This window comes from Arvicanthis niloticus, chromosome 23, assembly GCF_011762505.2.
Source record: "Arvicanthis niloticus isolate mArvNil1 chromosome 23, mArvNil1.pat.X, whole genome shotgun sequence".
NCBI classification, from domain to species: domain Eukaryota; kingdom Metazoa; phylum Chordata; class Mammalia; order Rodentia; family Muridae; genus Arvicanthis; species Arvicanthis niloticus.
The window spans coordinates 31,993,016-32,015,602 of record NC_133430.1 but is presented as its reverse complement, the minus strand read 5'-3'; the positions used below and the strand labels follow the sequence as shown (position 1 = coordinate 32,015,602).

Genomic DNA, 22,587 nt, shown 5'->3' with positions numbered 1-22,587 from the left:
CGTTAGCCCTTCGGCGTGGTGGTTTCCTTAGAGACGGAGTCGGCCCAGGTGGCGGCCACCAAGAGACCAGCACGGTGAGACTCCTGGAGAAGTCAAAATGCCTGCAAAGGACAAGAGGAAAGGCAAGAACAAAGACAAAGAACCAAAGTAAGAGCGGCGGCGGCGCAGGGGCTCCCATTCCCCCTGCCTACCCTTGGCAGCGCTAACTGGCTGCCTCTGTCGGGCTTTTGTGGACATCTCCTGTTGTTCATTCTTTGTGGCCCTAAGATCTGAGAGATCTCCATTGTAAGACTAGTATGAACTGGTGTAGTTCTATTCTAGATCTTGTCTGAGTGGTTAAAGTTGTTCCCTGGGTCTTTCAGGAATCCTTTTGGGATCAAAGGGAGCACGCGAAATGATTTGACCAGACGGATCAGAACACGCACAAGCACACGCGCGGACACGCGCGCGCACGCACCCTCTGTACAGCTCTAGCGCTAACCCCATGGTGCCTTGGAGTTGCTGCTAGAATGCCAACAGAATTACTGGGCTACAGGATGGTTCCTCAAGACTTTGGAGTCACACAAGGAGTTCAACACCATAGATGAGGAGTGCAAAGGAATCCCTTAAACTTGTGATTGTAAATGTGAATTCTCCGGAGACAAGTTTAGTAGCACACGCCTACAGTCGCATTGCTCTGGAGGCTGAGGCAGGGAGATCACAGCCAGGGCTACATAGGGAGACCTTGTCTTTCAAAAACAAGTCTCTGAGTGTAGTTTAGTGATAAGAGTGCTTGTTATGCAGGGTCCCAGGTAACCTCTCCAGCAAAGTAACTTTGTACAGAAAGATATGGAAAGCACTAGAGAAGAAAGAAAACCATCTGATGTCCGGCCATCCATAGTTAACCACTATCATTTTTTCTATATATTTTTCCTGTGTAAAATGATACATTTGTAGGCCCCTCTCCCACCCCCCAAATTAAATTCAGAGCCTCCTGATACACAAGTGTTCTACCACTGGCCTCCCTTATTAACATATATTCTACAAGATGATTAAGAAAACAAAATACAGGCTGGAGAGATGGCTCAGAGGTTAAGAGCACTGACTGCTTTTCCGGAGGTCCTGAGTTCAATACCCAGCAAGCACAAGGTGCCTCACAACCATCTGTAATGGGATCTGATGCCCTCTTCTGGTGTGTCTGAAGACATCGACAGTGTACTCAAAATAAATAAATAAATAAATCTTTAAAACAACAAAATATAACTTCTTAAGTGCATTCTACAAATTGCCAAGGGCTTTGCACATCCCTGCAACTCACAGCCATGTTTTATATATTTTTTTCTCCATCGTCAGTGCATATGTGAACATTTCTTGAATGTTCCATGGGTCATTGTTTGAGAAACCCTACTGTTTTTCCAGTGGTCTTTTTCTTAGAGACATCTAATTGCATCTGGCATTCTTGATACTTTCAGGTAGCAATTGGAGATTGTAGGAAGGCATTCCATTACTAGTGTCTAATTCACAATGGAAAGGGACAGCAGCTGCTAGGTCAGGCTGGAAAACTGGGAATGGAGCTGGCCTGAATGTGAAGGGAACACAAGGTAGGTGCGCAAAGGGACTAAGACTCGGGAGTTGAGAGATCAGGGAAGATCTGCAAGTGCGGGAGATTGTTTAGAATCCAAAGACAGGTGAAATGACTAATGCTTTATTTATACAGCAGGTACCTACTGTACAACAGTGTTTTGTTAATGCTGGTGCAATCTTTATCTCAAAGGGCCTTACTTTTGAATCCATCCTTTTATTATGTTCTGGGGATCAAACCTAGAGCCTGATGTATGCTTACCATGCATCCTACTTCCACCTGATGTATGCATACTATACAGTCTACTTCTACCTGATATAGGAGTACCATACAGTCATTTTCTACCTGATGTATGCGTACCATATAGTCTACTTCTACCTGATGTATGCATACTGTACATTCTGCTTCCACCTGTTTATACCCCCAAAGTCTTACTTTTTTTCCCCTCACAAAGTTTTTTTTTTTCTATCTCTGCATCAATGATTATGGGGTGTGTGTGTGTGTGTGTGTGTGTGTGTGTGTGTGCGTGTCAGGCATCCTTAAAGCCTGGTATACTGTAGTACCAACAAGTGAAGTACTTACGCCCAAGTAACTTGATCCTTTGTCTAATTAAATAAAACAAAACAATAACAAAAGCTGTGGAGAGGACAGATATTACAACAAATGTGTCTTCGTGTAGAACATGGAAGCCAGGCTCACAACTGAGGGAACAAGGAGAAAGGATTAGATCTGGAACCGTGCTCATTTGCAGAGCACTTGCCTAGCATGCTTGAGACTGGGTCTGATACTCAGGACAGCAAAAGGAAGTAAACAAAAGAATAGGGAGGAGTGGAGTAAATGAGAAGCTATAGAGCTTTAGGACATACATTTGGCCTCTTATTTCCTCTTGGTTTTTCTCATCATTTAAGGTTGTACTTTAAAAATAATAAATAAACAAATAAAGTCATACTCCAAAGTTCTCCTCTTGAGGAAGAAGCACCAATTTAAGTCTCTTATATGAATACACACACACACATATATGTATGCATATATCTACATATATATGTAGATACTATTAATGCATTAGTCCAACAATATAAGCTTTTTTTTTATGTGCCAGGCAAGCAAAACAAAATAGAAATGATATTAATAAATTACATGTTATCAATATCTTTTGCAGGAAAGTAGTCAAAGTAGAAGACCATGTAGTTGACCGAGCCAAAGCCAATGCCTCTCTTTGGGAGGCCAGACTAGAAGTCACAGAACTCTCTAGAATTGAGTATCGTGATACTTCCCGAAGACTGGCAAAAAATAATGAAGACTTAAAGAAGCAGCAGTATAAACTGGAAAAAGACACTATGTCTGTATTAAGCTACCTGAAGAAGCAGGATCAGGAGAAAGATAATATGGTAGGTAGGTAGAAAACTGTGAACCTCACAACTTCCTTCTGTGTTTATGTGACATGGTTGTATTTTCACAAGGTTTTTGTTTTGTTTTGTTTGCTCTGGGAAGAGTTTAACACTTAGCCCTATTTGAAGCATACTGTTATTTCAGAATGACTTTTCTCTCATTGCCTTTTCTTTCTTGTAGTGTTATTCATATTAACTGATATGAAAGCAACACAAAAACGCAGAGTGACGATGGCTTAGCAGTTAAAAAGTGTGCACTGCTCTTCCAGAGGACCTGAGCTTGGTTCCCAGCACCCACACAGGGCAACCTATAACTCCAGCTCCAGGGAGATCTGATGCTTCTTGGCCACCAAAGGCACCCACATACATATATGGCCATACTCACACACAGTACATAACTTTTTTAAAAATCTGAAAAAACAACTGACAACTTAAAAACCTATTTAAAAAGAATTGGATAGAGAACATCAAGTGAGGCTGGGTGTGGCTGCACATATTTTAAGCCCAGCTCTCCCAGGACACATGTGGATCTCTGAGTTTGGGGCGAGCCTGGTCTACATATGCAGTTCCAGGACAGCAGGGCTAAATGGAGAAACTGTGTCTTTACCCTTCCCCCCAATAATCCTCCCCTAAAGAGACAAATATAATCAGGTACACATATTTCTAGACAATTGTACTGCCTTAAGAAAACATGTAACATGCTTCAGTATAACTTCAGTATAACAATAAACTTAAGAAAACATGTAACATGCTTCAGTATAGTAAACTTGTATTATGTTAAATGATATAAGCCAGTCACAGTAGATCAAATGTAGGATTCAAGTCAAACTCACAGAAACAAAGTAGAAAGTGATTGCTAGAAGCAGAGAGGAGGGAAGAGAGAATTGCAGAGCAAATGTTCTAGAGCTCTTTTATGTAACAGCTTGAATGTACTTAGCACCACTAACCTGTAAATGGTTGACAGAGTAAATGTAACATTGTGGGATGAGAGTGTGTGTGTGTGTGTGTGCGTGCACGCACCACATGCATGCAGGAAACTGCAGAGATCAGAAGATGTCCATTCCCTCAGAACTGGAGTTATACGCAATTGTGAGCTACCATGTAGGTGTTAGGGATTGTGCCTGGGTCCTTTGCAAGTGCAGTAAAACACTCTAAACCACTGAGCCATCTCCTCAGCCCCACATTGTACTTTTTACAACAATGACAAAGTGTTATCCACATAAATCTGATGACAGATAGATTTTAGAAACTTTCAATAGCAGATTAAGTGTATAAGAAAATCCCTGTCCCCTCCTTCTCCTCCTAATGCACTGTATTTCCTGCCTTACTGGCTTTAATGTTATATAAAATAATGAAGCATATGAATAGAAACAGGACACAGCAATTTCTGCATCTTCCATACTCTCGCATTTTACCTCCTACAGATAGAAAAACTGAAGCAGCAGTTGGCTGAAACAAAGGAAAAAGCCAAGGAAGAGAAGGAAAAATTGGTGAGCCACTACATCTACCAATTATTTACTTATTAGGGAATCGTATTTCTAGCGTGTCTGGATATTTTAGACCAAACAGGAACAAGTGAAAAGAAGGCCCAGAAGATGACTCAGTGGTAGAATGTTTTTAAGACAGGGTCCCCAAACCAAAAGGGTCCCCGTAACCAAAAGACCCTGGGATTGACCCCCGGATCCTTAACAAAAAACAAAACAAATTAAAAATGCATACACTCATTTGATATCAGTATGGTTACCTCATTACAAGGCTTCCTACAGTAACAATCTCAGAATACTAATACAACCACCAGTAGAGTACTAGAAAGATTTCAAAATTGTTTGAAATTTTTGGAAAAGGGGTATTTTTCCTTCTAAAGATCAACAAAAATCTTTGATCAAAACTGGAAAAAAAAAAAAAAAAATGCCAGGCAGTGGTGGCACATGCCTTTAACCCCAGCACTTGGGATGCAGAGGCAGGCAGATTTCTGAGTTTGAGGCCAGCCTGGTCTACAGAGTGAATTCCAGGACAGCCAGGACTACACAGAGAAACCCTGTCTTGGAAAAAAAAACCAAAACAAACAAACAAAAAAACTGAAAAATTTCCTCCCTGTGGTATTGAGGATTGAACCCAGGACTTCAAGCATACTACTTCCCTAATTGAACAATTCAGTTTAAAAACTAACCATGTGTGGTGGCTCATTCCTGCAGTTCTAGCATTCAGGAGGTTCAGGCAGTAGGACTGCCTGCGGAGAGTTCAAAGCCAACCTAGGCTACACAGTGAGTTCAAGGGCATGGTAGTGGGGAGTGAAGGAAGGTCAAGGGAAGCTAAGTGGGAAGACCCTGTCTTAAAAATACAAAACGCCTTTCTGTAAGATTGTGCTACCAAACACAAAAGCTGTGGGCTTTAGAGGGGTCTTAATTGGTTTGGGTTTTGTTTCCTTAAAGGGGTCTTAATTTGGTTTAGGTTTTATTTGTTTGTTGCTAGGGACTGAACCCAGGATTTTACCTGCTAACCACACATTCAACTCACTGAGCCACACAGACAAAAAAATTTCCGAATTTGTTTCTTATTTAAGGCTGTTGGTATCATTTTACAGAAATTCAAATTTCATGCAAAAATTATAGCCTTATGCAAAATAAAAATGGCAGTTATTTTAAGAAGTTATACAAATAGCTCAGGCCTTAAATAAAGCATGGCTGTATGGAACATTTTTTTTCTAACTCATTAATTTCTTCTTCTTCTTTTTTTTTTTTCCCTTAAATACAGGAACAAAAGTATTCTATGCAAGTTAGTGAGCTGGAGGGACAGTTTCATCAAAAAGCCAAGGAAATTGGCATGATTCAGACAGAGCTAAAGACAATAAAACAATTCCAGAAGAGAAAAATACAAGTGGAAAAAGAATTAGAAGATGTAAGTTTCTGTTTCTTCATTTCTTATCTTAAAAAAAAAAAAAAAGACTTTTATTTTATGTGTGTGCATGTTTTCCCTCCTTGTATCTTTCCATGGGATTTGGTACAGAACAAATCCTGATTTACCTTTTCCCTAATAGATTGTAAATTCTTTGAGGCGGGAGTTTTGTAGCCGTTGCAATTCAAGAATCACTGGTATACTTTAGTAAAGACCTAAGTTCATCTTTTTTTAAAAAGCCGCTACCCGGCTGGCTGGCGCATGCGCTGTGACGTTCCCGGGCCCTCGCAGCTCAGCAGTGACGTGGCCGTGCTTAGCAGTGACGCAGCAGCCCGCGCCATCCTTCAAGCCGCAGCTACCACCAGCCGTTTCGGCGCTTCAGAGTCGAAGATGGCAGAACAAGTTACTCAGGAAAAGTCGGAGGACCAGGTGTGCACCTTCCTCTTCAAAAAGCCTGGGCGGAAAGGAAGTGCTGGCCGCCGGAAGCGGCCGGCTTGCGACCCGGACTCTGGGGAAAGCGGAAGCAGCAGCGACGAAGGCTGCACGGTTGTGCGACCGGAGAAGAAGCGGGCGGCCCACAATCCAATGATCCAGAAGACGAGTGGCAGCGGTAAACAGAAGGGGGCCTACTGTGATCTGAGCAGCGAAGAGGAGGAGAAGGCGGCGAATGAGAGTCTGGGCGTCGTCTACAAGTCCACGCGCTCGGCGAAACCGGTGGGGCCCGAGGATATGGGGGCCACAGCCGTGTATGAGCTGGACACAGAGAAGGAGCGAGACGCACAGGCCATTTTTGAACGCAGTCAGAAAATCCAGGAGGAGCTGAGAGGCAAGGAGGATGACAAAATCTATCGTGGAATTAATAATTACCAGAAATACATGAAGCCCAAGGACACGTCCATGGGCAATGCCTCCTCCGGGATGGTGAGAAAGGGCCCCATCCGAGCCCCTGAACATCTACGTGCCACCGTGCGCTGGGATTACCAGCCTGACATCTGTAAGGACTACAAGGAAACTGGCTTCTGTGGCTTTGGCGACAGCTGCAAATTCCTCCATGACCGTTCAGATTACAAGCACGGATGGCAGATAGAACGTGAGCTCGATGAGGGCCGTTACGGTGTGTATGAAGACGAAAACTATGAAATAGAAAGTGATGATGAGGAAATACCATTCAAATGTTTCATCTGTCGCCAAACCTTCCAGAATCCGGTTGTCACCAAGTGTAAACATTATTTCTGTGAGACCTGTGCATTGCAGCATTTCCGAACCACTCCACGATGCTATGTTTGTGAGCAACAGACCCACGGGGTTTTCAATCCTGCAAAAGAACTTATTGCTAAACTGGAGAAGTATCGAAAAGCAGAGGGTGGTGCTTCTAACACCTCAGAAGACCCCGATGGAATCTAATTGCCGTTACTTAGATTTTCCATAATTGTCAAATCTCAAAGTACTCTTTGTTTTTGTCATCTCAAGCCAAAGAACTATAATTGAAAAAATACTAAGTTTTCTAGGAAGAATAGCCAAGTTTTGTTTTATATGACAGTGCTGGAGATGGAATCAATAACAGTTAACTTACAGAACTCTTAGGCTTCTTGCCCATCCTGTTTATAGTTATACATTCTGAATCTAAATAAAGAACTAGTTCATACTCTAGTACCCTGATACGGTTTTTCTTTGTAAAAGAACAATGTCGACACCTATTAGAGAGGTAGATTTCAGACTGTTTAAAGAGGGCTGTTGAGGAACACTTAAAATTCAAGGGCAAAGTTAGTGCCTTGCTGGAAAAAAAAATAGGGCAGGTCTGTGGAATCTGAAATACAGAAAAACAAACAAACAAACAATGAGTCAGATATGAGGAACCCATGTACTTAAAATTGTGATGTATATATTTAGGTAAGATTATTTGTATAGAATTCACTGCATGTTGAGTCTAATACATTTAGTTTTTGAAAAGGGATCCAAGTTATCTATTTCAAAGGAAAAAAATGGTAGCCAGATTATTGTATTTGTTGTATGTGTATGTGTGAGCACTCAACCTTCGTGCAATTAGGGAGGTCAGAGGACAACTTTGTAGAGTCATCTCCATCCGCATTTACTTAGAACTCAAACGTAAGTTGCCAGGTTGTGTGACAAACACCTTTATCCTTTTACCTTCTGAGCCATCTCTCTTGCCCCTAGTTTGGGTTTTTGAGACAATCTTTCTGTGTCTCAGATTGACCTTCAAGGCATTATATATTCCAGGCAGGTCTTAAATTTGGGATTATTTTTGACTCAGGCTTCTAACTTCTGGGATTACAGTTGTGAGTCACCATACTCAGCACTAATTTTTACCAACTTTTATTTGTGTGTGTGTCAAAATATAACCTGGAGTCAGGTTTTTCCTCCAACTGTGTGGGTCCTGGGTACCTATTGAATTTTGTTGGCCCCACTAATTATCTTTTGAAAGATTTATTGATATACAGATTTTGAGTCTAATAATATATCAAAGATTCATTTCCAAATGCTATGATGGGGTTTATTTGACCCATATATGAACTGGTACATGACATTAATTTTGAAAATGTGACAAAATAAGCCATATGAAAAATTAAATGCAAACAGTAAAAAGAACATCTGAAAGAAAAATAAAACATATTTAGTGTATTAGAACATTATAATACAGAAAATTGTTAATAGATGATTGTGTTATGGCATTAAATGTTTACTATGCTAAGCATTTTACCTGTATTATTTAACTCTTACCTGTATTTTCTCAGTGTTGTGACAAAATGCCTGAGACAAAAGCAACTTAAGAGAAATTTGGCTCACAGTGTGAGTCCAGGCCATCATGGTTTGGGACTATCGTGGCCTCAAGAGTATGAAGCCGCTGATCACACAATTAGCAAAGAGTGATAAATGCTGTCATTCTGTTTGCTTTACCTCATACTCAGTCCTGGACCCCAAACTACTGAATGGTGCTACCCACATTCAAGGTGGCTCTTCCCTCTTCAGCGGAACCTTTCCATTTTTTAATATGTAAAGTATATCTATGTTTGTATGCCCTTGGAGGCCAGAAGAGAATGTGAGATCACTTGAGCTGGAATTATAGGCAGTTGTAAACCACCAAACACGGGTGTTAGAAACCAAACCACTGGAAGAACATTAAATGTTCTTAACCACTCAAGTCATCTTGCCAGTCCCTGAGTCTAAAAACACCTTCATATCTTTAAACCTTTCTAAAAACACACATCCAGAAGAATGTTTCCATGGTGATTTCTAATTAAGTTGACAATGAGGATTAACTGACATCGCACCCTCTGAGATCATTTCATGTGGAAGCCTAAGATTAGTGATGGGAATCTTCCTTAATTATTGTTTCACCTTATTCTTTGAAGCAGAGTCTTCTAGTCAAACCCTGAGTTCCCTAATAAGGCTAGTCTCCCTAACTAGTTTGCTCTGGGGGTTCCTTGCCTTATAGCTTCAAAAGCTGGAATTACAGGTGGGTGCTATATCTACCTGTTATTTACATGAATTCTAGGGATCTGAGCTATTTTCTTGCCAATCCACTATCCTCTTTTTTATATTTGGCAGACTGTGTAGTCTGGTCCCTAAAGTTTCTTCCAATTTAAGAACTTTATTGTTTTGTGATTCCATATTTTATAAATCTTTTTTTTTTTTTTTTTTTTTTTTTTTCCGAGACAGGGTTTCTCTGTGTAGCCCCGGCTGTCCTGGAACTAACTCTGTAGACCAGGCTAGCCTCGAACTCAGAAATCCGCCTGCCTCTGCCTCCCAAGTGCTGGGATTAAAGGCGTGCACCACCACCGGCCGGCCATATTTTATAAATCTTAAGAGAGTATATCTGAATGCCCTAGGAACTATTATGAAAGTCTTTAAGAAACTCAACATCAGTCTAGTAATTGTGGAGACAGTAAAGGAAGATGTGCCAAGAGGTGATGACACTGATTCTGTGTGTTCCAGATTATATGATAGACAGTGTATCTTCAGAATTCTCTATGAATATGTCCCACTCAATCTTTAAACTTTTTTTTTTTTTTTTTTAGCTGAAGGAAAATTTAAGGAACTCAGAGAAGAATTATCAGGAGACTCTTAGAAGACTAGAAAGCAGATTTTTTGAAGAAAAGGTATTAGTATTAAGAAATGCCTTGTGGGCTGGACCTAGGCCTCCTGCACATATGTTACAGATGTGCAGCTTGGTCTTCATGTGGATCCCAAACAGCTGGAGCAGGGGCTATTCCAAAAGCTGTTGCCTGTCTGTGGAATTTGTTCTAGCTGGTCTGTCTTGTCTGGCCTCAGTGGGAGAGGATGAACCTAGCCCCACAGATACTTAGTGAGCCACGGTGGGGGGATACCCAGAGGGAGCCTCTACCTTCTCAGATGGGAAAGGGAGGGGGAGGGGAGTGAAGGATTCTGGGAGGTGGTGACTGGGAGGGTGAGCAGTCAGGGGGATGTAAAGTGAATAAATAAAAATAAAATGAAAAGAAGTCTTGTATAAAAAAAAAAGAAAAAAGGAATTGCTTTGTTTACTAGAACAAAGGTATGTTCATGTGCATTCTGAGCAGTCCAGCATGTCATTTGGTAGCTTGCTAGAAAATGTTATCAAGTAGCAGAAAATAGATGTCGGGGTACACACTGGTGTGCACTGGTGTGCACTGGTGTGCACTGGTGTAGGATTCAAGAGGCTGAGTTATAAAGATCGTAGTGGTTCAAAGCCACCTCTGAGCCTCATGATAAGTTTTGCCAGCCTGGGCTATACTAAGACTTGTCTCCAAAAAAAAAAAAAAAGCCAGGCAGTGGTGGCACACGCCTTTAATCCCAGCACTTGGGAGGCAGAAGCAGGTGGATTTCTGAGTTCGAGGCCAGCCTAGTCTACAGAGTGAATTCCAGGACAGCCAGGACCACACAGAGAAACCCTGTCTCGAAGGGAAATAAAAAAAGTTGGACTACAAATGATGGAAAACAAACCTTTATATTCTATGAATCTCAGTGTCTTTTTTCTTCTTCACTTAAGAGATTTCTTAATTTTTAACTGATAAATAAAAAATAAAAATTTGTACATTCTAATGGTGTACCATCCAGTTTCTCAATATCTTTATACAATGCTTAAGTTAAACATATCTTTTCAGTTTGTTTCTTACCTTTTTGAGATAAGGTCTTGTGTAGCCCAGCTGGCCTTGGGCTTACTATTTAGTGGGACTCTACCTTGAACTCTTGATTCTCCCATAGAAGTGTATATCATGACCTATTATAATTGATATCTCTCTGCTCATAGAAGTACCATTTGTGATGGACCTTTCAAAATATTTTCTTCTGTCTTTTAAAAACATATTGCACAGTGTTATCAATAGTCAAGCTGCTTGTGCAATAGCTTGTATGTAACTATAACTTAGCACACAAGTCCACATTTCTCCATCCTATCCACTCTGTGCTGGGTAGCTTTACATCAACTTGGTACATGCTAGACTCCTCTGAGAGGATGGAGCTTCAACTGAGAAAATGCCTCCACAGGACTGGGCTGTAGTGAAGTCTGAGGGACATTACTTCAATAGTAGTGGATGTGGGAAGGCCTAACCCATTGTGAATAGTGCCATCCCTGGGCTGGTGCTCCTGAGTGCTATTAGAAAGGCAGATTGAGCCAATACCCAGCATTCCTCAGTGACATCTGCACTAGCTCTTGGCTCCAGGTTCCTGCTCTGACTTTCCTCAGATCGTGATGTGGAAATGTAATCAAAACTCTTTCCAATTTGTTTTTGGTCATGTTGCTTCATCACAATAGAAACCCTAAGATACCTTCTTCACTTTCCCTGGCCTTCATAACTACCATTCTGGTCTCAGCTTCCCTGAGATCATCATCCATTTACCCATTCTGTGGTGATATGGATTGAACACAGGATATTACACATAGTAGCCAAGTACCCCGCCACCGAGTCTCACTTCCAGCCATAGGTAAACCTTTCTATATTGTATTTCTGAGGGAAATCATGTAGTTCTTGTCTTTCTGAGCCTTGCTTGCTTCACTAAGCACAATAATCTCTAGTTCTATTCAAGTTGTGACAAATGACAGGATTTTGCTCCTTTTTATAGCAATAGCATTTCATTATGTATATCCACCAAATCCATTCATCAGTTAGTGATAGGCACTTAGGTTGTGCCTATTCAAGAGTGTTGAACTATCCTCAACATCTTGTCTTCAGAGACTTAAGGCCTCAGCTTATTATCTCCCCCTCCTTTTTTTTTTTTTTTTTTTTTAAATTTCAAGTTTTTTGAGATGGAATCTCACTATGCAGGCTTGACTCACCTGGACAGAAAATGTAGATCAGGCTGGCCTTGAACTCACAGAGATTCCTCTTGCCTCCGCCTCCTGAGTGCTGGTTATTACAGGTGTGTGCCAGCTTGCCATATACATTCTTCAATTTTAAAGTTAGTGACTTTTATCGTGTTTTGTTCAGCAAAAACTGTCCTCTAGCTCTGCTTCGAAGATGAACGTCTCTTTTCCTGTTTTATGCACATGCCATTGTTCCAGCTTGCTTTTCTGTTCCTGTGTTAATTACCATCATCCAAAGGACTTGGAGAGGAAAATGTTTATTTCACCTTACAACTTCCAGAAGCGAGGGCAGGACCATGGAGGCAGAAACTGAAACAGAGACCATGGAAGACTACTGCTTACTGGCTTGTTCCTAGGCTACCTTGTTCTGCTATCTTATTCAGCCCAGGCCTATAGGGGGCCTCAGCCTTCCTTTAGGAAGTGGCCATCAAGAAAATACCCCACAGACATGACCATGGGTCAGTCTGATGGGAGCAGTTCGTCAGTTGATCCCCTGAAATTGGAGTTAGAGATAATTGTGACCTGCCATGTTGGGTGCTTGGAATTGAACCACAGTCCTCTGGAAGAGCTGCCAGTATTTTTAACCATCTATCCTTGTGTCTAGCCCCGTACTATCCTTTTTTGCTGACTCTTTCCTCCACCAAAGCTTGAGAGTTCTTTATATCAGAACAGGAATTTTTTTTAAGTCTGTTGATTTAATTTTATGTGTGTGTGTCTGAGTATATTGTGCATGCAGGGGCCTGTGGATGTCAGAAGGTGGCAGATTTCCCTGGAACCGAAGTTCTAGATGGTTGTGAGTCACCATGTGGGTGCTAGAAACCCAATCCAGTCCAAGGAGGCATCTCTCCAGCCCCTAAACCAAGTATCCTGTTTGATGCTAAAGTAAATACCTTGTGATATGAAATGTTTGTTGTTAGAAATGTAGTTTTGTATTTAAACATATATTCTATTTTTAGCACCGTCTGGAACAAGAGGCCGAGAAGAGGATCATAATGCTGGCAGAGAGAGCCCACCATGAAGCTGTGGTGTAAGAGACTGTTGTCTTAGTCAGACAGTCTTTCTTCTTTGCTTATTTTATTCTTAGCTTAGCTTCCTCTGTCTCTTGGCAAGCCTTCTTTAATTCTTGTCTACCCTTATTCCTTTGTGTTCCCTACTCTTTCCCTGTCCACCTTTTCTGTAACAACATGGTAGCAATAACCTTCTCTTTGAAGTTAGACCCTGGCTATATACATGCATGCTGATTTATTTGAAAATTATTATATATTTAGGTAGGTGTGTATATGTGAGGGAACACCGATGCCACATGTGAGTGTGGAGGTCAGATAACTTGTAGGAAGGAAGTCGGTTCTCTCTTTCACCATGTGGGTTCCAGAGATAGAACTCAGGTCATTAGGCTTGGTGGCAAGTGCCTTTACCCACTGAGCCATCTCACTGGTCCCACTGGAAGAATTCTTAATATCCTTGAAATTTTCATTTAAAAAATAGGCCATCCAGGCATGGTAGCAGACACTTATTATAATAATCTCAATGGTTAGGAGGCTGAGGGAGGCAGTTCACCAGTTCTGAGACATCCTAGGCTACATAGTGAGACCCTGTTACAAAGAGATCTACAAGAGATCCATAATAACAACTTTGCAGGACTTTTGAAAGATATTTGTGTAAGTAACATTACAGTGTTTTTATGTTAGTGAACCCCCAGGTCTCATGGTTTGTTTGTTTGTTTATTGTGGTTTTTCGAGACAGAGACAACAGGGTTTCTCTGTGTAGCCCTGGCTGTCCTGGAACTCACTCTGTAGACCAGGCTGGCCTCGAACTCAGAAATCCGCCTGCCTCTGCCTCCCAAGTGCTGGGATTAAAGGCGTGCGCCACCACTGCCCAGCTCATGGTTTATTTCTTACTAATGTAACTATATAAAATGAATCGAAGCTTTTTTTAGATGCTGACTCAGTAACTTGGGCTGCTGCTGTTTTCTACCTCTGTCACCTTAGAGTTCTTTAGGTCTAGTCATATGATAAGGATGGAGAAGACATGAAAAACTGGTACCACATTACTATGTTTTAGGTGCTAGAGACTGAAAACCCAGACATGCACATCCATTCTACCGCTGAGCTGCAGCCCCGGTCCTTTTTTTTTACCTTTTGAAACTGAGTCTCACTAACTTGCCAAGGCCAGCCTTGTACATGCTATGCAGCCCAAGCAGGCCATGGACTTGTGACCCTGCTGCCTCAGTTTCCTGAATAGCTAGAATTGAAGGGGTGCTACTATTCCTAGCCTCCCCACCCTGATGTAGTAAGCTTAGGCCTACATTTGGGGCTCTTAAATATGTGTCTGTGTGTCTGTCTGTGTGTATCTGTGTGTGTGTGTGTGTGTGTGTGTGTATCTCTGTATTTCAGGCAGTTGAACACTGCTGGAAGAAATGTTTTTAAAGAGAACGTTTATCTTCACAAGGCGCTTGCATACCACTTGAAGGAAGCAGAAATTCGACAGAAAACCTCCAAGAAGATGGAAGAAAGTCATTCTTGCCTTTTACAGCAAAAGGTTCCCTCTCATTTAGATTCAGTTTCTTTTCTTTCTTTCTTTTTTTGTTTTTAGGATTGTGTTGGTAAATACCAAACACTGAGCATAATAATGGTGGATACGATACAGAGAGTATTTTCCTTCTATCTTGATAATTGTTTTATCTGAAAAGATTATTTACTAAATGACATTAAAAACACATTAATCATGACTTTACAAATATATCAGAAATATAAATGTGACTCTTACCCTCATATCTTAGAATACTCATTTTGCTTTGTTCAGTGTTGAACCCTAAGTCATTTACGAATTGGTTTGGCTGTAACAGACCTGACGTTAGCATTATCGTCACATAAAGGTTTAGGTTTTTACCTAAATTAGGTGCTTGAAAGAAAGATCAGAGTTGTCTTCATTAACCCTCTGTAACATATAGCTTATATCCTTAACATTTGAAAAAAGGTTTGTTTTGTGTATGTGGGTGTTTTGCCTGCATGCACATATGTGTAGCATGTGCATGCAGTACCTGTGGAGGCCAAAAGAGGATTTCAGATCCTCTGGAACTAGAATTGCAGACAGTTGTGAGCCATCATGTGGGTGCTGGGATTCAGACCTAGTTCCTGTGCAAGAATAGCAAAGGCGCTCCACTGCTGAGCCATCCCTCAATTTCTTTTCTTACTTTAGTGTTTGTGTCAGGCACTTTATGGCAGGGTGGCTGATAGAGAGCTACGGGTTACTCTAAGGATCAGGAAGGAAAGATAAGGAAAAACAAACAAAAAACCCTTAGCTCCTTTACCAATCCTCCCAGGTATCCTATTTCCACTCACATCTCATCGAGGCGTGGTGGTGCACACCTTCAATCTCAACACAGATGGATCTCTGAGTGTGAGGCCAGCCTGGTCTGAGAGCTTGTTCTAGAACTGCCAGTGCTATACTACACAGAGAAACACACAAACAAATCCACTTACACTGCAACCTGCCTGACCTTGTTCAACTTCAAGAGACCCTTATAGATTTGCTAAAGTTGTTTGTATAGATTGATTGATTTCTATAATATAAAATATGTAACCTTGTAAGAATCATAGAGGAAGGTTGAGAGTTTCCTAATTAATAAAATCAGTGGATCGCCTTCACAGGCCTAGTCAAGGACCCAAGGGTATTGGTTACTTTTTCTATTCACAGAGATTTCAAAATAATTGCTTCCACCTGACATGAAGCTCAGATCCCCTTAGGTAACAGAAATTGTTGAGAAACTTTAAATGCTAGGATATTTAAAGAAAAAAATCTCCGTTTCCTGTTTTTAAGGAAATCAATGATTTGTTGGTTAAGGAAAAGATTATGCAACTCACCCAGCAGAAATCACAAATCCAAACTCTTCAGAAGAAGGTGCTAAGCTTGGAGAACGCTCTGACTTACATGACCACAGAGTTTGAGGCTGAAGTGTTGAAACTGCAGCAAAAGGCAGACATAGAGAACCAAGCAGGTTTGGTAGAGATTGACAAGCTGCAGCAACTTCTTCAGATGAAGGACAGGGAGATGAATCGAGTGAAGAGGCTGGCTAAGAACATACTGGATGAGAGGACAGAAGTGGAGCAGTTCTTTCTAGACGCTCTCTACGAAGTGAAGCAGCAGATTCTGAGCAGCAGGAAACATTATAAGCAGATAGCACAAGCTGCTTTTAATTTAAAGATGAGAACGGCATGCGCGGGAAGAACAGAATACCCCAGAATCAGGACCTTTGATGGCAAAGAACATAGTACCAATAGTGTGAATCAGGATCTCATGGAGGCTGAAAAATGGTACTAATAATGTGGAAATGCATTGTCTTTTTGTGCCCTTGTTTTCATAGCCTTTAAAAACATAAGAGCTCAGCAGGTTGTGGTAGCTTACGCCTAGCACAGACCAGACATCAGTCCCTGCACTGAGCTACAGAGAGCCTGTCTTAACATGTCTTCCTTCCTCTAAAACAGAACAAACTCAGGTTGTTGCATAGATGTATTAATAAGCTACTTGAGGACAGGAACTGACTTGACTTTGTAGTCACAATGCTGGGCATAGTGTGGAAGACTTAGTATGTATTCTTGGTAGCTGTGGCAGGAATCCGTTGAGGTAACTATTATTTTGTCCTATAAGATATCATTGTAATGGTTCTTACTTTATTTATCTTAGTTCTTATAAATTGGAAATATATTGAAAAACTTGACTTAAGTCCAGGTTAAACATTTTTAATCATACCTTTTCAGATATTTTATAGTGTTCCTTTACTATTCTGACATAAAATTAATAGGTAACAATAATTTTAAAAACTCAATATAATAATTCTTAATGACTGTCATGCAGAAATCTTCTGTGGATTGGAGGGCATTCTCTAGTGACTTCTATATTACTCAGATCAAAATTCTCAAAATTTCCAAAATATCTAGACATTTACTTGTACTATGGAAGCGTGCAATGTCTGTGGCAGTTCAATCTATGGGGGTGCATTTGGTTTCTCCATGGCACTTTTTTTTTTTTAGTGATCTGCCCATTGGAAACTGCCCATGCAGGTCACAGTACATTTGGTTGCATTTTTCATTTCATTTCAGAACCACAGAACATTTTGGATTGACTAGCATGCTGACAATCTTTTTCAGATTTTATGGTTTTGTAATGTGCAGTTTGCTTTGAAATCATTACATATCTGATTATGGGATAGAAAATTTCTATTATTTACATACTTTACATTTTTAAAAGAAGATAAGTTTACTTTGATCATATTTTTTACCTTTTTTTTCTTTGAAATTCTTCAGGCCAACTACTCAAAAAAATGTGGATATTAGAGATTTGACCTGGGAACAAAAGGAAAAAGTCTTAAGATTGCTCTTTGCAAAAATGAATGGTCTTGCTGCTAGGTAATTTCCCATTTTTGTAATGAAATATCAGGTTGTCAAACCTAGAAGCTACATAGCAACAATGACTGTATCGTTATTGAGAATTAAAGGAAATACATTAAAGTCCTTAGCTACTTGCTCAGCTGTTGCAACTTTTAGAGACTGGGAGATGAACGAATGAACATGGAAGCAAAAGGATCACTGATCAATCAGTTGGCTGAACATGTGGCACCTTCAGGGACACTTAACAACTCTTGAGCTTGTGTTGGTTTGCAAAGATGAACAAATTATTTTAGGCTGATATTTGATTTGTTTATTTTGTAGCAGAGGCTCATGTAGAAGTCAACAGGTTGGCTTCTAGCTCACTGTGTCATTGAGGCTATCCTTGAAGTCCTGGTCTTCCTCCACCTCCCAAGTCAGAATAATACTTAGGAACTTGGTAAACGTTCATAGTTAGCTATGTACAAGTGTAAATTCAACAGCAGAGTATTTTTAACTGACCTAAGTCAATCAGAGGCGTTTAATCAGGAAACAGCTAAAATAAATGACTTATGCCACCGCTTAGGCACTATTAGTGTTTTACTAAGGGTGTTTTCATGTCTAACTATTAGAGTATTTAATGTTTCCATCATTTGACTAGGTTTATGCTGTTTTCATCAGCATTCGCTTGAAGTCAAGTTCAGGATTGACATATGTGACTTCTTGAGAAGTCAACATGTGCCAAGCAGTGGTGGCGCACGCCTTTAATCCCAGCACTTGGGAGGCAGAGGCAGGTGGATTTTTGAGGTCAGCCTGTTCTACAGAGTGAGTTCCAGGACACCCAGGTTTTACACAGAGAAACAGTCTTGGGGAAAAAAAAAAAAGGAGACGTCAACATGTCTAGTCAACATGATAGTCTTTACCTCTATAAATTCATTCAGAATAGTGAAATCAGTTGTCTTCTATTTCCTGGTTATCAACCCTACACTTTATACTGGGCCTGTCTTTGTTGGTTAACTTTCCAATGTCCTGAGAGTCCTGTGTTCTATGTGCACAAGTGTATGTGGGTGTGGGTGCCCGTGAGGATGACAGAGCACCAGGAGTCTTCCTCTATCACTCTCTACCCTCTCTGCTAACCTTAGAAATGAGCTCAAGCTTTTTCTTTGTCAGGAACTTTCTTGACCTTCACAGTGAAGACAGATTCCTCCGATCCAGGCCCTTCATACTTTTATGTAACTCCTCTTATCTGCAGAGGGGGAAGGAGGAGGTTCAGGATCATCCTAGGCTACACATTGAACTGGAGGTGGCTCTCCGTATCTCAGAACAACCAAAAAGCAATTTCACTTGACATAATTCTGTCTTTGTTCTTGCTTTTAGTTCTTGGGATCTGCCTGTGTCCTCCTCCTAGTGCTAGGTTGGAACTTGTGTCTTCTTGCTTGTACGGCAAGCACTCTTCCCCACTGACCCATCCTCCTTGTTCCATGAAGTTCTTTGTGGGGTGGGAACTTCTCTAGGTGTTTTGGTCAGTTCTCTCATTCAGCCCTGCCTTTCACTAGCAATCACAGTTCATGAACACCTTCATTAAGGTTGTCTCCAGGAATACTCGTTTCTTGAATTCAACATGGTTGAACTTTAAACAGTTATATTCGATTCCTTATCACATTTATGTTTATACAATGCATTCTGAAAATAGAAATCCTATCCAACTGAAATGCAACTCAGTTCTTTAGGGTAGGAAGGCACAAGGACTCCTTGCCTCATTTGTTTATTGCTGTTTATCCACCACAGGAAATACAGTCCTAAGCCTCCTGTTCCAGACCATATTATTTATGGCAGTGGAGAAATGAAAGAAACTGGGTAAGATTTCTCCTGACAGAGTTATGAGTAAGAGCCTGGTCACAATGCCCTTTGCGAATATTGTATAGCTTAGTTAAGTGAGAATGATATAGCAAGTCTGTTGTTCTGAACCAAAGTCTACACACGACTGTTGAAACACTATTTTTGCCTTTATTTTAGGGATGAAATTAACCTTCCAGATCAAACCTTCATCACCCAGCAAGCATCAGTATCAGACTCTAATATAGTGGTGTCACCTCGTGTTACAATTCCTCAAGGATTACAGGACTCGCACATAGTAAGGAATCTGCTCTCTAGTCAAACAATACATGACTCTTAGCTTTCACTATGTGATGTCTTACTAATTCATAGTTCTGTACTACCCAAACAGCTCTCAGAGATGATCATAGAAAATTTTATAACTATGTCCATACTAATAAGGCATATTATATATTACTGGAGAACCTGTAGATTACTTTCTGAAATAAGCAGCTCAGTCAAATGTGTATTGTGTTAGTACTGTCTTCAGTGCTGCTGATTGAACCTTTGTGCATACTAGGGCAGAATACCCATTCTCTGGCGTCCCTTCATCCTATCTTTTACATAGGCACAAACATAATGTCCTCATAAGTCTTGGCCCGAGCACAAGCACAAATCACTGTACCTAGAGAACAAAGGAAGGAAAAGACCACTGTTTTCAAAACTGTAGTTTTTTTCCTAAGGCATTTTTATTTGTAGTGTGTTATTCATGATCAGTATAGAAGCTCACAAAATTCAAGGAGGCCATATAAGAACAAAAAGGAAAAGTGCTGGTTTTCTGTTTTAGTGATAGTAACCCAAATATAACCAAATATACATTTCATCTAAGAATCAAGAAACTCTTTTGAGCCCAAGTAGCTGGTCAAATTTGTTTATTATAATTAGAATAATGCAATTCTGATTAGCTGTAATTTTTAAAAAGTAACTTCCTTTATATCTAAGGAAAATATTAGGAGTCCAATTAAATTCTATTTGGAATTTAGATAATAACCACTTTTTAACCCAGCCTAAAATTGTTGGATTAAATTAAGTATGAACTATGTTTTCTAAGAAAACAAAGGGCATTGCAGTCACAAAGTATAAATGTCTTAGCTTTAGTATGGAAAACAAAAGAAAATCAGAGTTGTGTTTTGTTAAAGTGACTGAAACTCTGAATTCCACCAGAGCTGGTTACTCTGATAGTCTTATATTCAAAGAGTAGGAAATGTCAAGGTTTTTCACCACCTTTATTTTACCTCACCAAACCTACAATGGGCTGGAGCAGCACTGTACACACATGGCTGTGCAGAAGAGAGGACAGTAATGGCCAGCGCCACACCTCACTGAGCACTCAAGACGAAGCAGAGCCCATAGCCATCTAGGTCAGAAAGCCAGGCTTCAGAAGGTCAGACAGACACACTGTTCTGTTAGCACATCAGCCTCTTTTGATTTAAGGTTTAGATTATCAGAGAAACAAGCTGAAAGGCAGCTGAATGGTTAAGTTGAATAAGGTGACTGAATATTGTCAAAGCATGAAACTTTGAAGTTCCTAGTAGTGTAATCAATTACTCTATATGAAGAATTCTTTCATTAAAAAGTATCAACTAATGAGCAATGCTGTCAAAAGAAAGAATAACAAAATTTGGCAAATAATAGGTTAAGCTTACTTAAGGCAAGAGTCTATCCACTTTCATGATTGGAGATCCTTTGATTTCTGAGTCAAAAATCATTTGTGAAATATTCTGTCTAAGGATTTATTTGCATCTGAATTAATGGTTGGAGTATTGATTTAATGATTGTTGAGGCAAGCCATGAAGAATGGCACATATAACAAAAAGCTAACTTAACACTTCATCCTGAGGTATCCTTGAGAAGTATTTTAAGAAGCAAGAACATGGACAATGATAGAATTAAATAGTGGCCATGAATCACACAGAAGAAAGTGGTATTGAGCAGAGAGCAGTCGTCACAACGCTGGGATATGTAAAACTAGGTTACATGTTAGATAGTGTGGGGACCAATGGAGGGCTATATTTGAGGCTCAACCAGAAGGTGAATTGTTTCAGTGATTACAAGATCTGTTCCTACATTGACATTCCCTTCCAAGTCATCAGAAAAGAATTGTTAGGAGACAGTTCTAAGCTCACATTCTAGGCAAACACTTCACACAAACAACAGTTACCTCAAAAACTGGGGAGAAGTATGGAGAACAAGTGAAGGCCTGGTATTAGTGTTATCCTGCACTCCCTACAACTTTGAAGGAATGAAGAGTTCTGAGAAAGAATTTAGTTGCAATATATTCCATTCTCATGGATCTGTTTTTGAGCAAAGATGGCACATGAAGGTTGCCAAGAAAGATGAAAAATTACTCAGGCTGGATTGAGTCTTAAAGAACTTGTTTCTAACGCCCCATGGTAGGCATGACTACAGCAGGTGAAGAAAGAGTAGCATCTTCTTCTTTCCACTGAGATGTGATAGTCTTTAACTGTGTGTAAAACTGGATGCCCTTAAAAAAGAAAATCAGAGAGAAAAAGAATCAGTGTACACTTCTTTTCAAATTAGCTGTTGAAGGTGGTGCTGTGAGCAGTACTCATGTTCCTATTTGAGTAACTGGTGCAACAAAATTCACTGGTTGTTCATGAGATAGTATACCCAAAACATTTACGGGGTGTAGAAAGGTGGTTCAGCTATCAAAAGCTCATGTTCCTCTTGCAGAGGACTAAGGTTTTATTCCCAGTAACCACATGGCAGCTCACAACCATGTGTAACTCCAGTTCCAGAGGATCTAGCACATTCTTCTGGCCTTTTAGGACATCAGTCACTACATGGTGTACAGACATACATATAGGCCAAAATGTGTGTGTGTGTGTATAAATAATATTTAATTACATATAATTGAATATATAATGTATATTTTATATATTATATATTTAATTATATATAATTAAGTATAAGTTATAAATATATAAAATTTATATCATTTATATATAATTATACGCACATATATTTACATACACATACATACACAAAGAACTACCCACATTTATGGGGCTTGGATATATTGCAATTGGTAGAATGCTTCTCTAACATGCATGAAACCCTGGATTCAAAGTCCAACATGGCATAAAACAGGCATGTGTCAGGCATGGTAAAACATGCCTGTAATTCCAGCACTGAAGAGGTAGATGCAGGCGCATCGAGAGGTAA

The 22,587-nt window shown here is 40.2% G+C and overlaps 3 protein-coding genes and 1 long non-coding RNA gene across 5 annotated transcripts in view; 2 read left to right on the top strand and 2 right to left on the bottom strand.

Moving 5' to 3' along the window:
• Nucleotides 1-5: 5 nt before the first annotated feature.
• The window catches only part of Bbof1 (basal body orientation factor 1), a 23,543-nt gene continuing 961 nt past the window's right edge, over nt 6-22,587 (top strand). Inside the window, exons 1-11 of one of the 2 annotated variants that reach the window (XM_076921676.1) lie at nt 6-147; nt 2,721-2,949; nt 4,374-4,439; nt 5,704-5,847; nt 9,882-9,962; nt 13,120-13,190; nt 14,557-14,701; nt 15,983-16,476; nt 17,467-17,568; nt 19,315-19,383; nt 19,543-19,660. In XM_076921676.1, the coding sequence (XP_076777791.1) occupies nt 98-147; nt 2,721-2,949; nt 4,374-4,439; nt 5,704-5,847; nt 9,882-9,962; nt 13,120-13,190; nt 14,557-14,701; nt 15,983-16,476; nt 17,467-17,568; nt 19,315-19,383; nt 19,543-19,660 (1,569 nt within the window). In that variant the 5' untranslated portion in view covers nt 6-97. Of the gene's footprint in view, nt 148-2,720; nt 2,950-4,373; nt 4,440-5,703; nt 5,848-9,881; nt 9,963-13,119; nt 13,191-14,556; nt 14,702-15,982; nt 16,477-17,466; nt 17,569-19,314; nt 19,384-19,542; nt 19,837-22,587 lie in introns of those variants that run through there. The other variant, XM_076921675.1, reaches the window with a different exon arrangement.
• LOC143436980 (E3 ubiquitin-protein ligase RNF113A) lies at nt 5,705-7,494 on the top strand. Its single transcript, XM_076921688.1, has 2 exons — nt 5,705-5,847; nt 6,084-7,494. Exon 2 carries the CDS (start codon nt 6,106-6,108, stop codon nt 7,246-7,248), a length of 1,143 nt encoding a protein of 380 aa, XP_076777803.1. The 5' UTR covers nt 5,705-5,847; nt 6,084-6,105; the 3' UTR covers nt 7,249-7,494.
• On the bottom strand, nt 12,292-17,508 carry LOC143436984 (uncharacterized). The gene is made up of 2 exons (XR_013106706.1): nt 17,442-17,508; nt 12,292-12,472 (listed from the first exon to the last, which is right to left on the bottom strand). It is a non-coding gene; the product is annotated as an uncharacterized LOC143436984 (long non-coding RNA).
• The window catches only part of Aldh6a1 (aldehyde dehydrogenase 6 family member A1), a 19,778-nt gene continuing 17,259 nt past the window's right edge, over nt 20,069-22,587 (bottom strand). Inside the window, exon 12 of the mRNA XM_076921677.1 lies at nt 20,069-21,886. Within this exon, the coding sequence (XP_076777792.1) occupies nt 21,782-21,886 (105 nt within the window). The 3' untranslated portion in view covers nt 20,069-21,781. The remainder of the gene's footprint in view (nt 21,887-22,587) is intronic.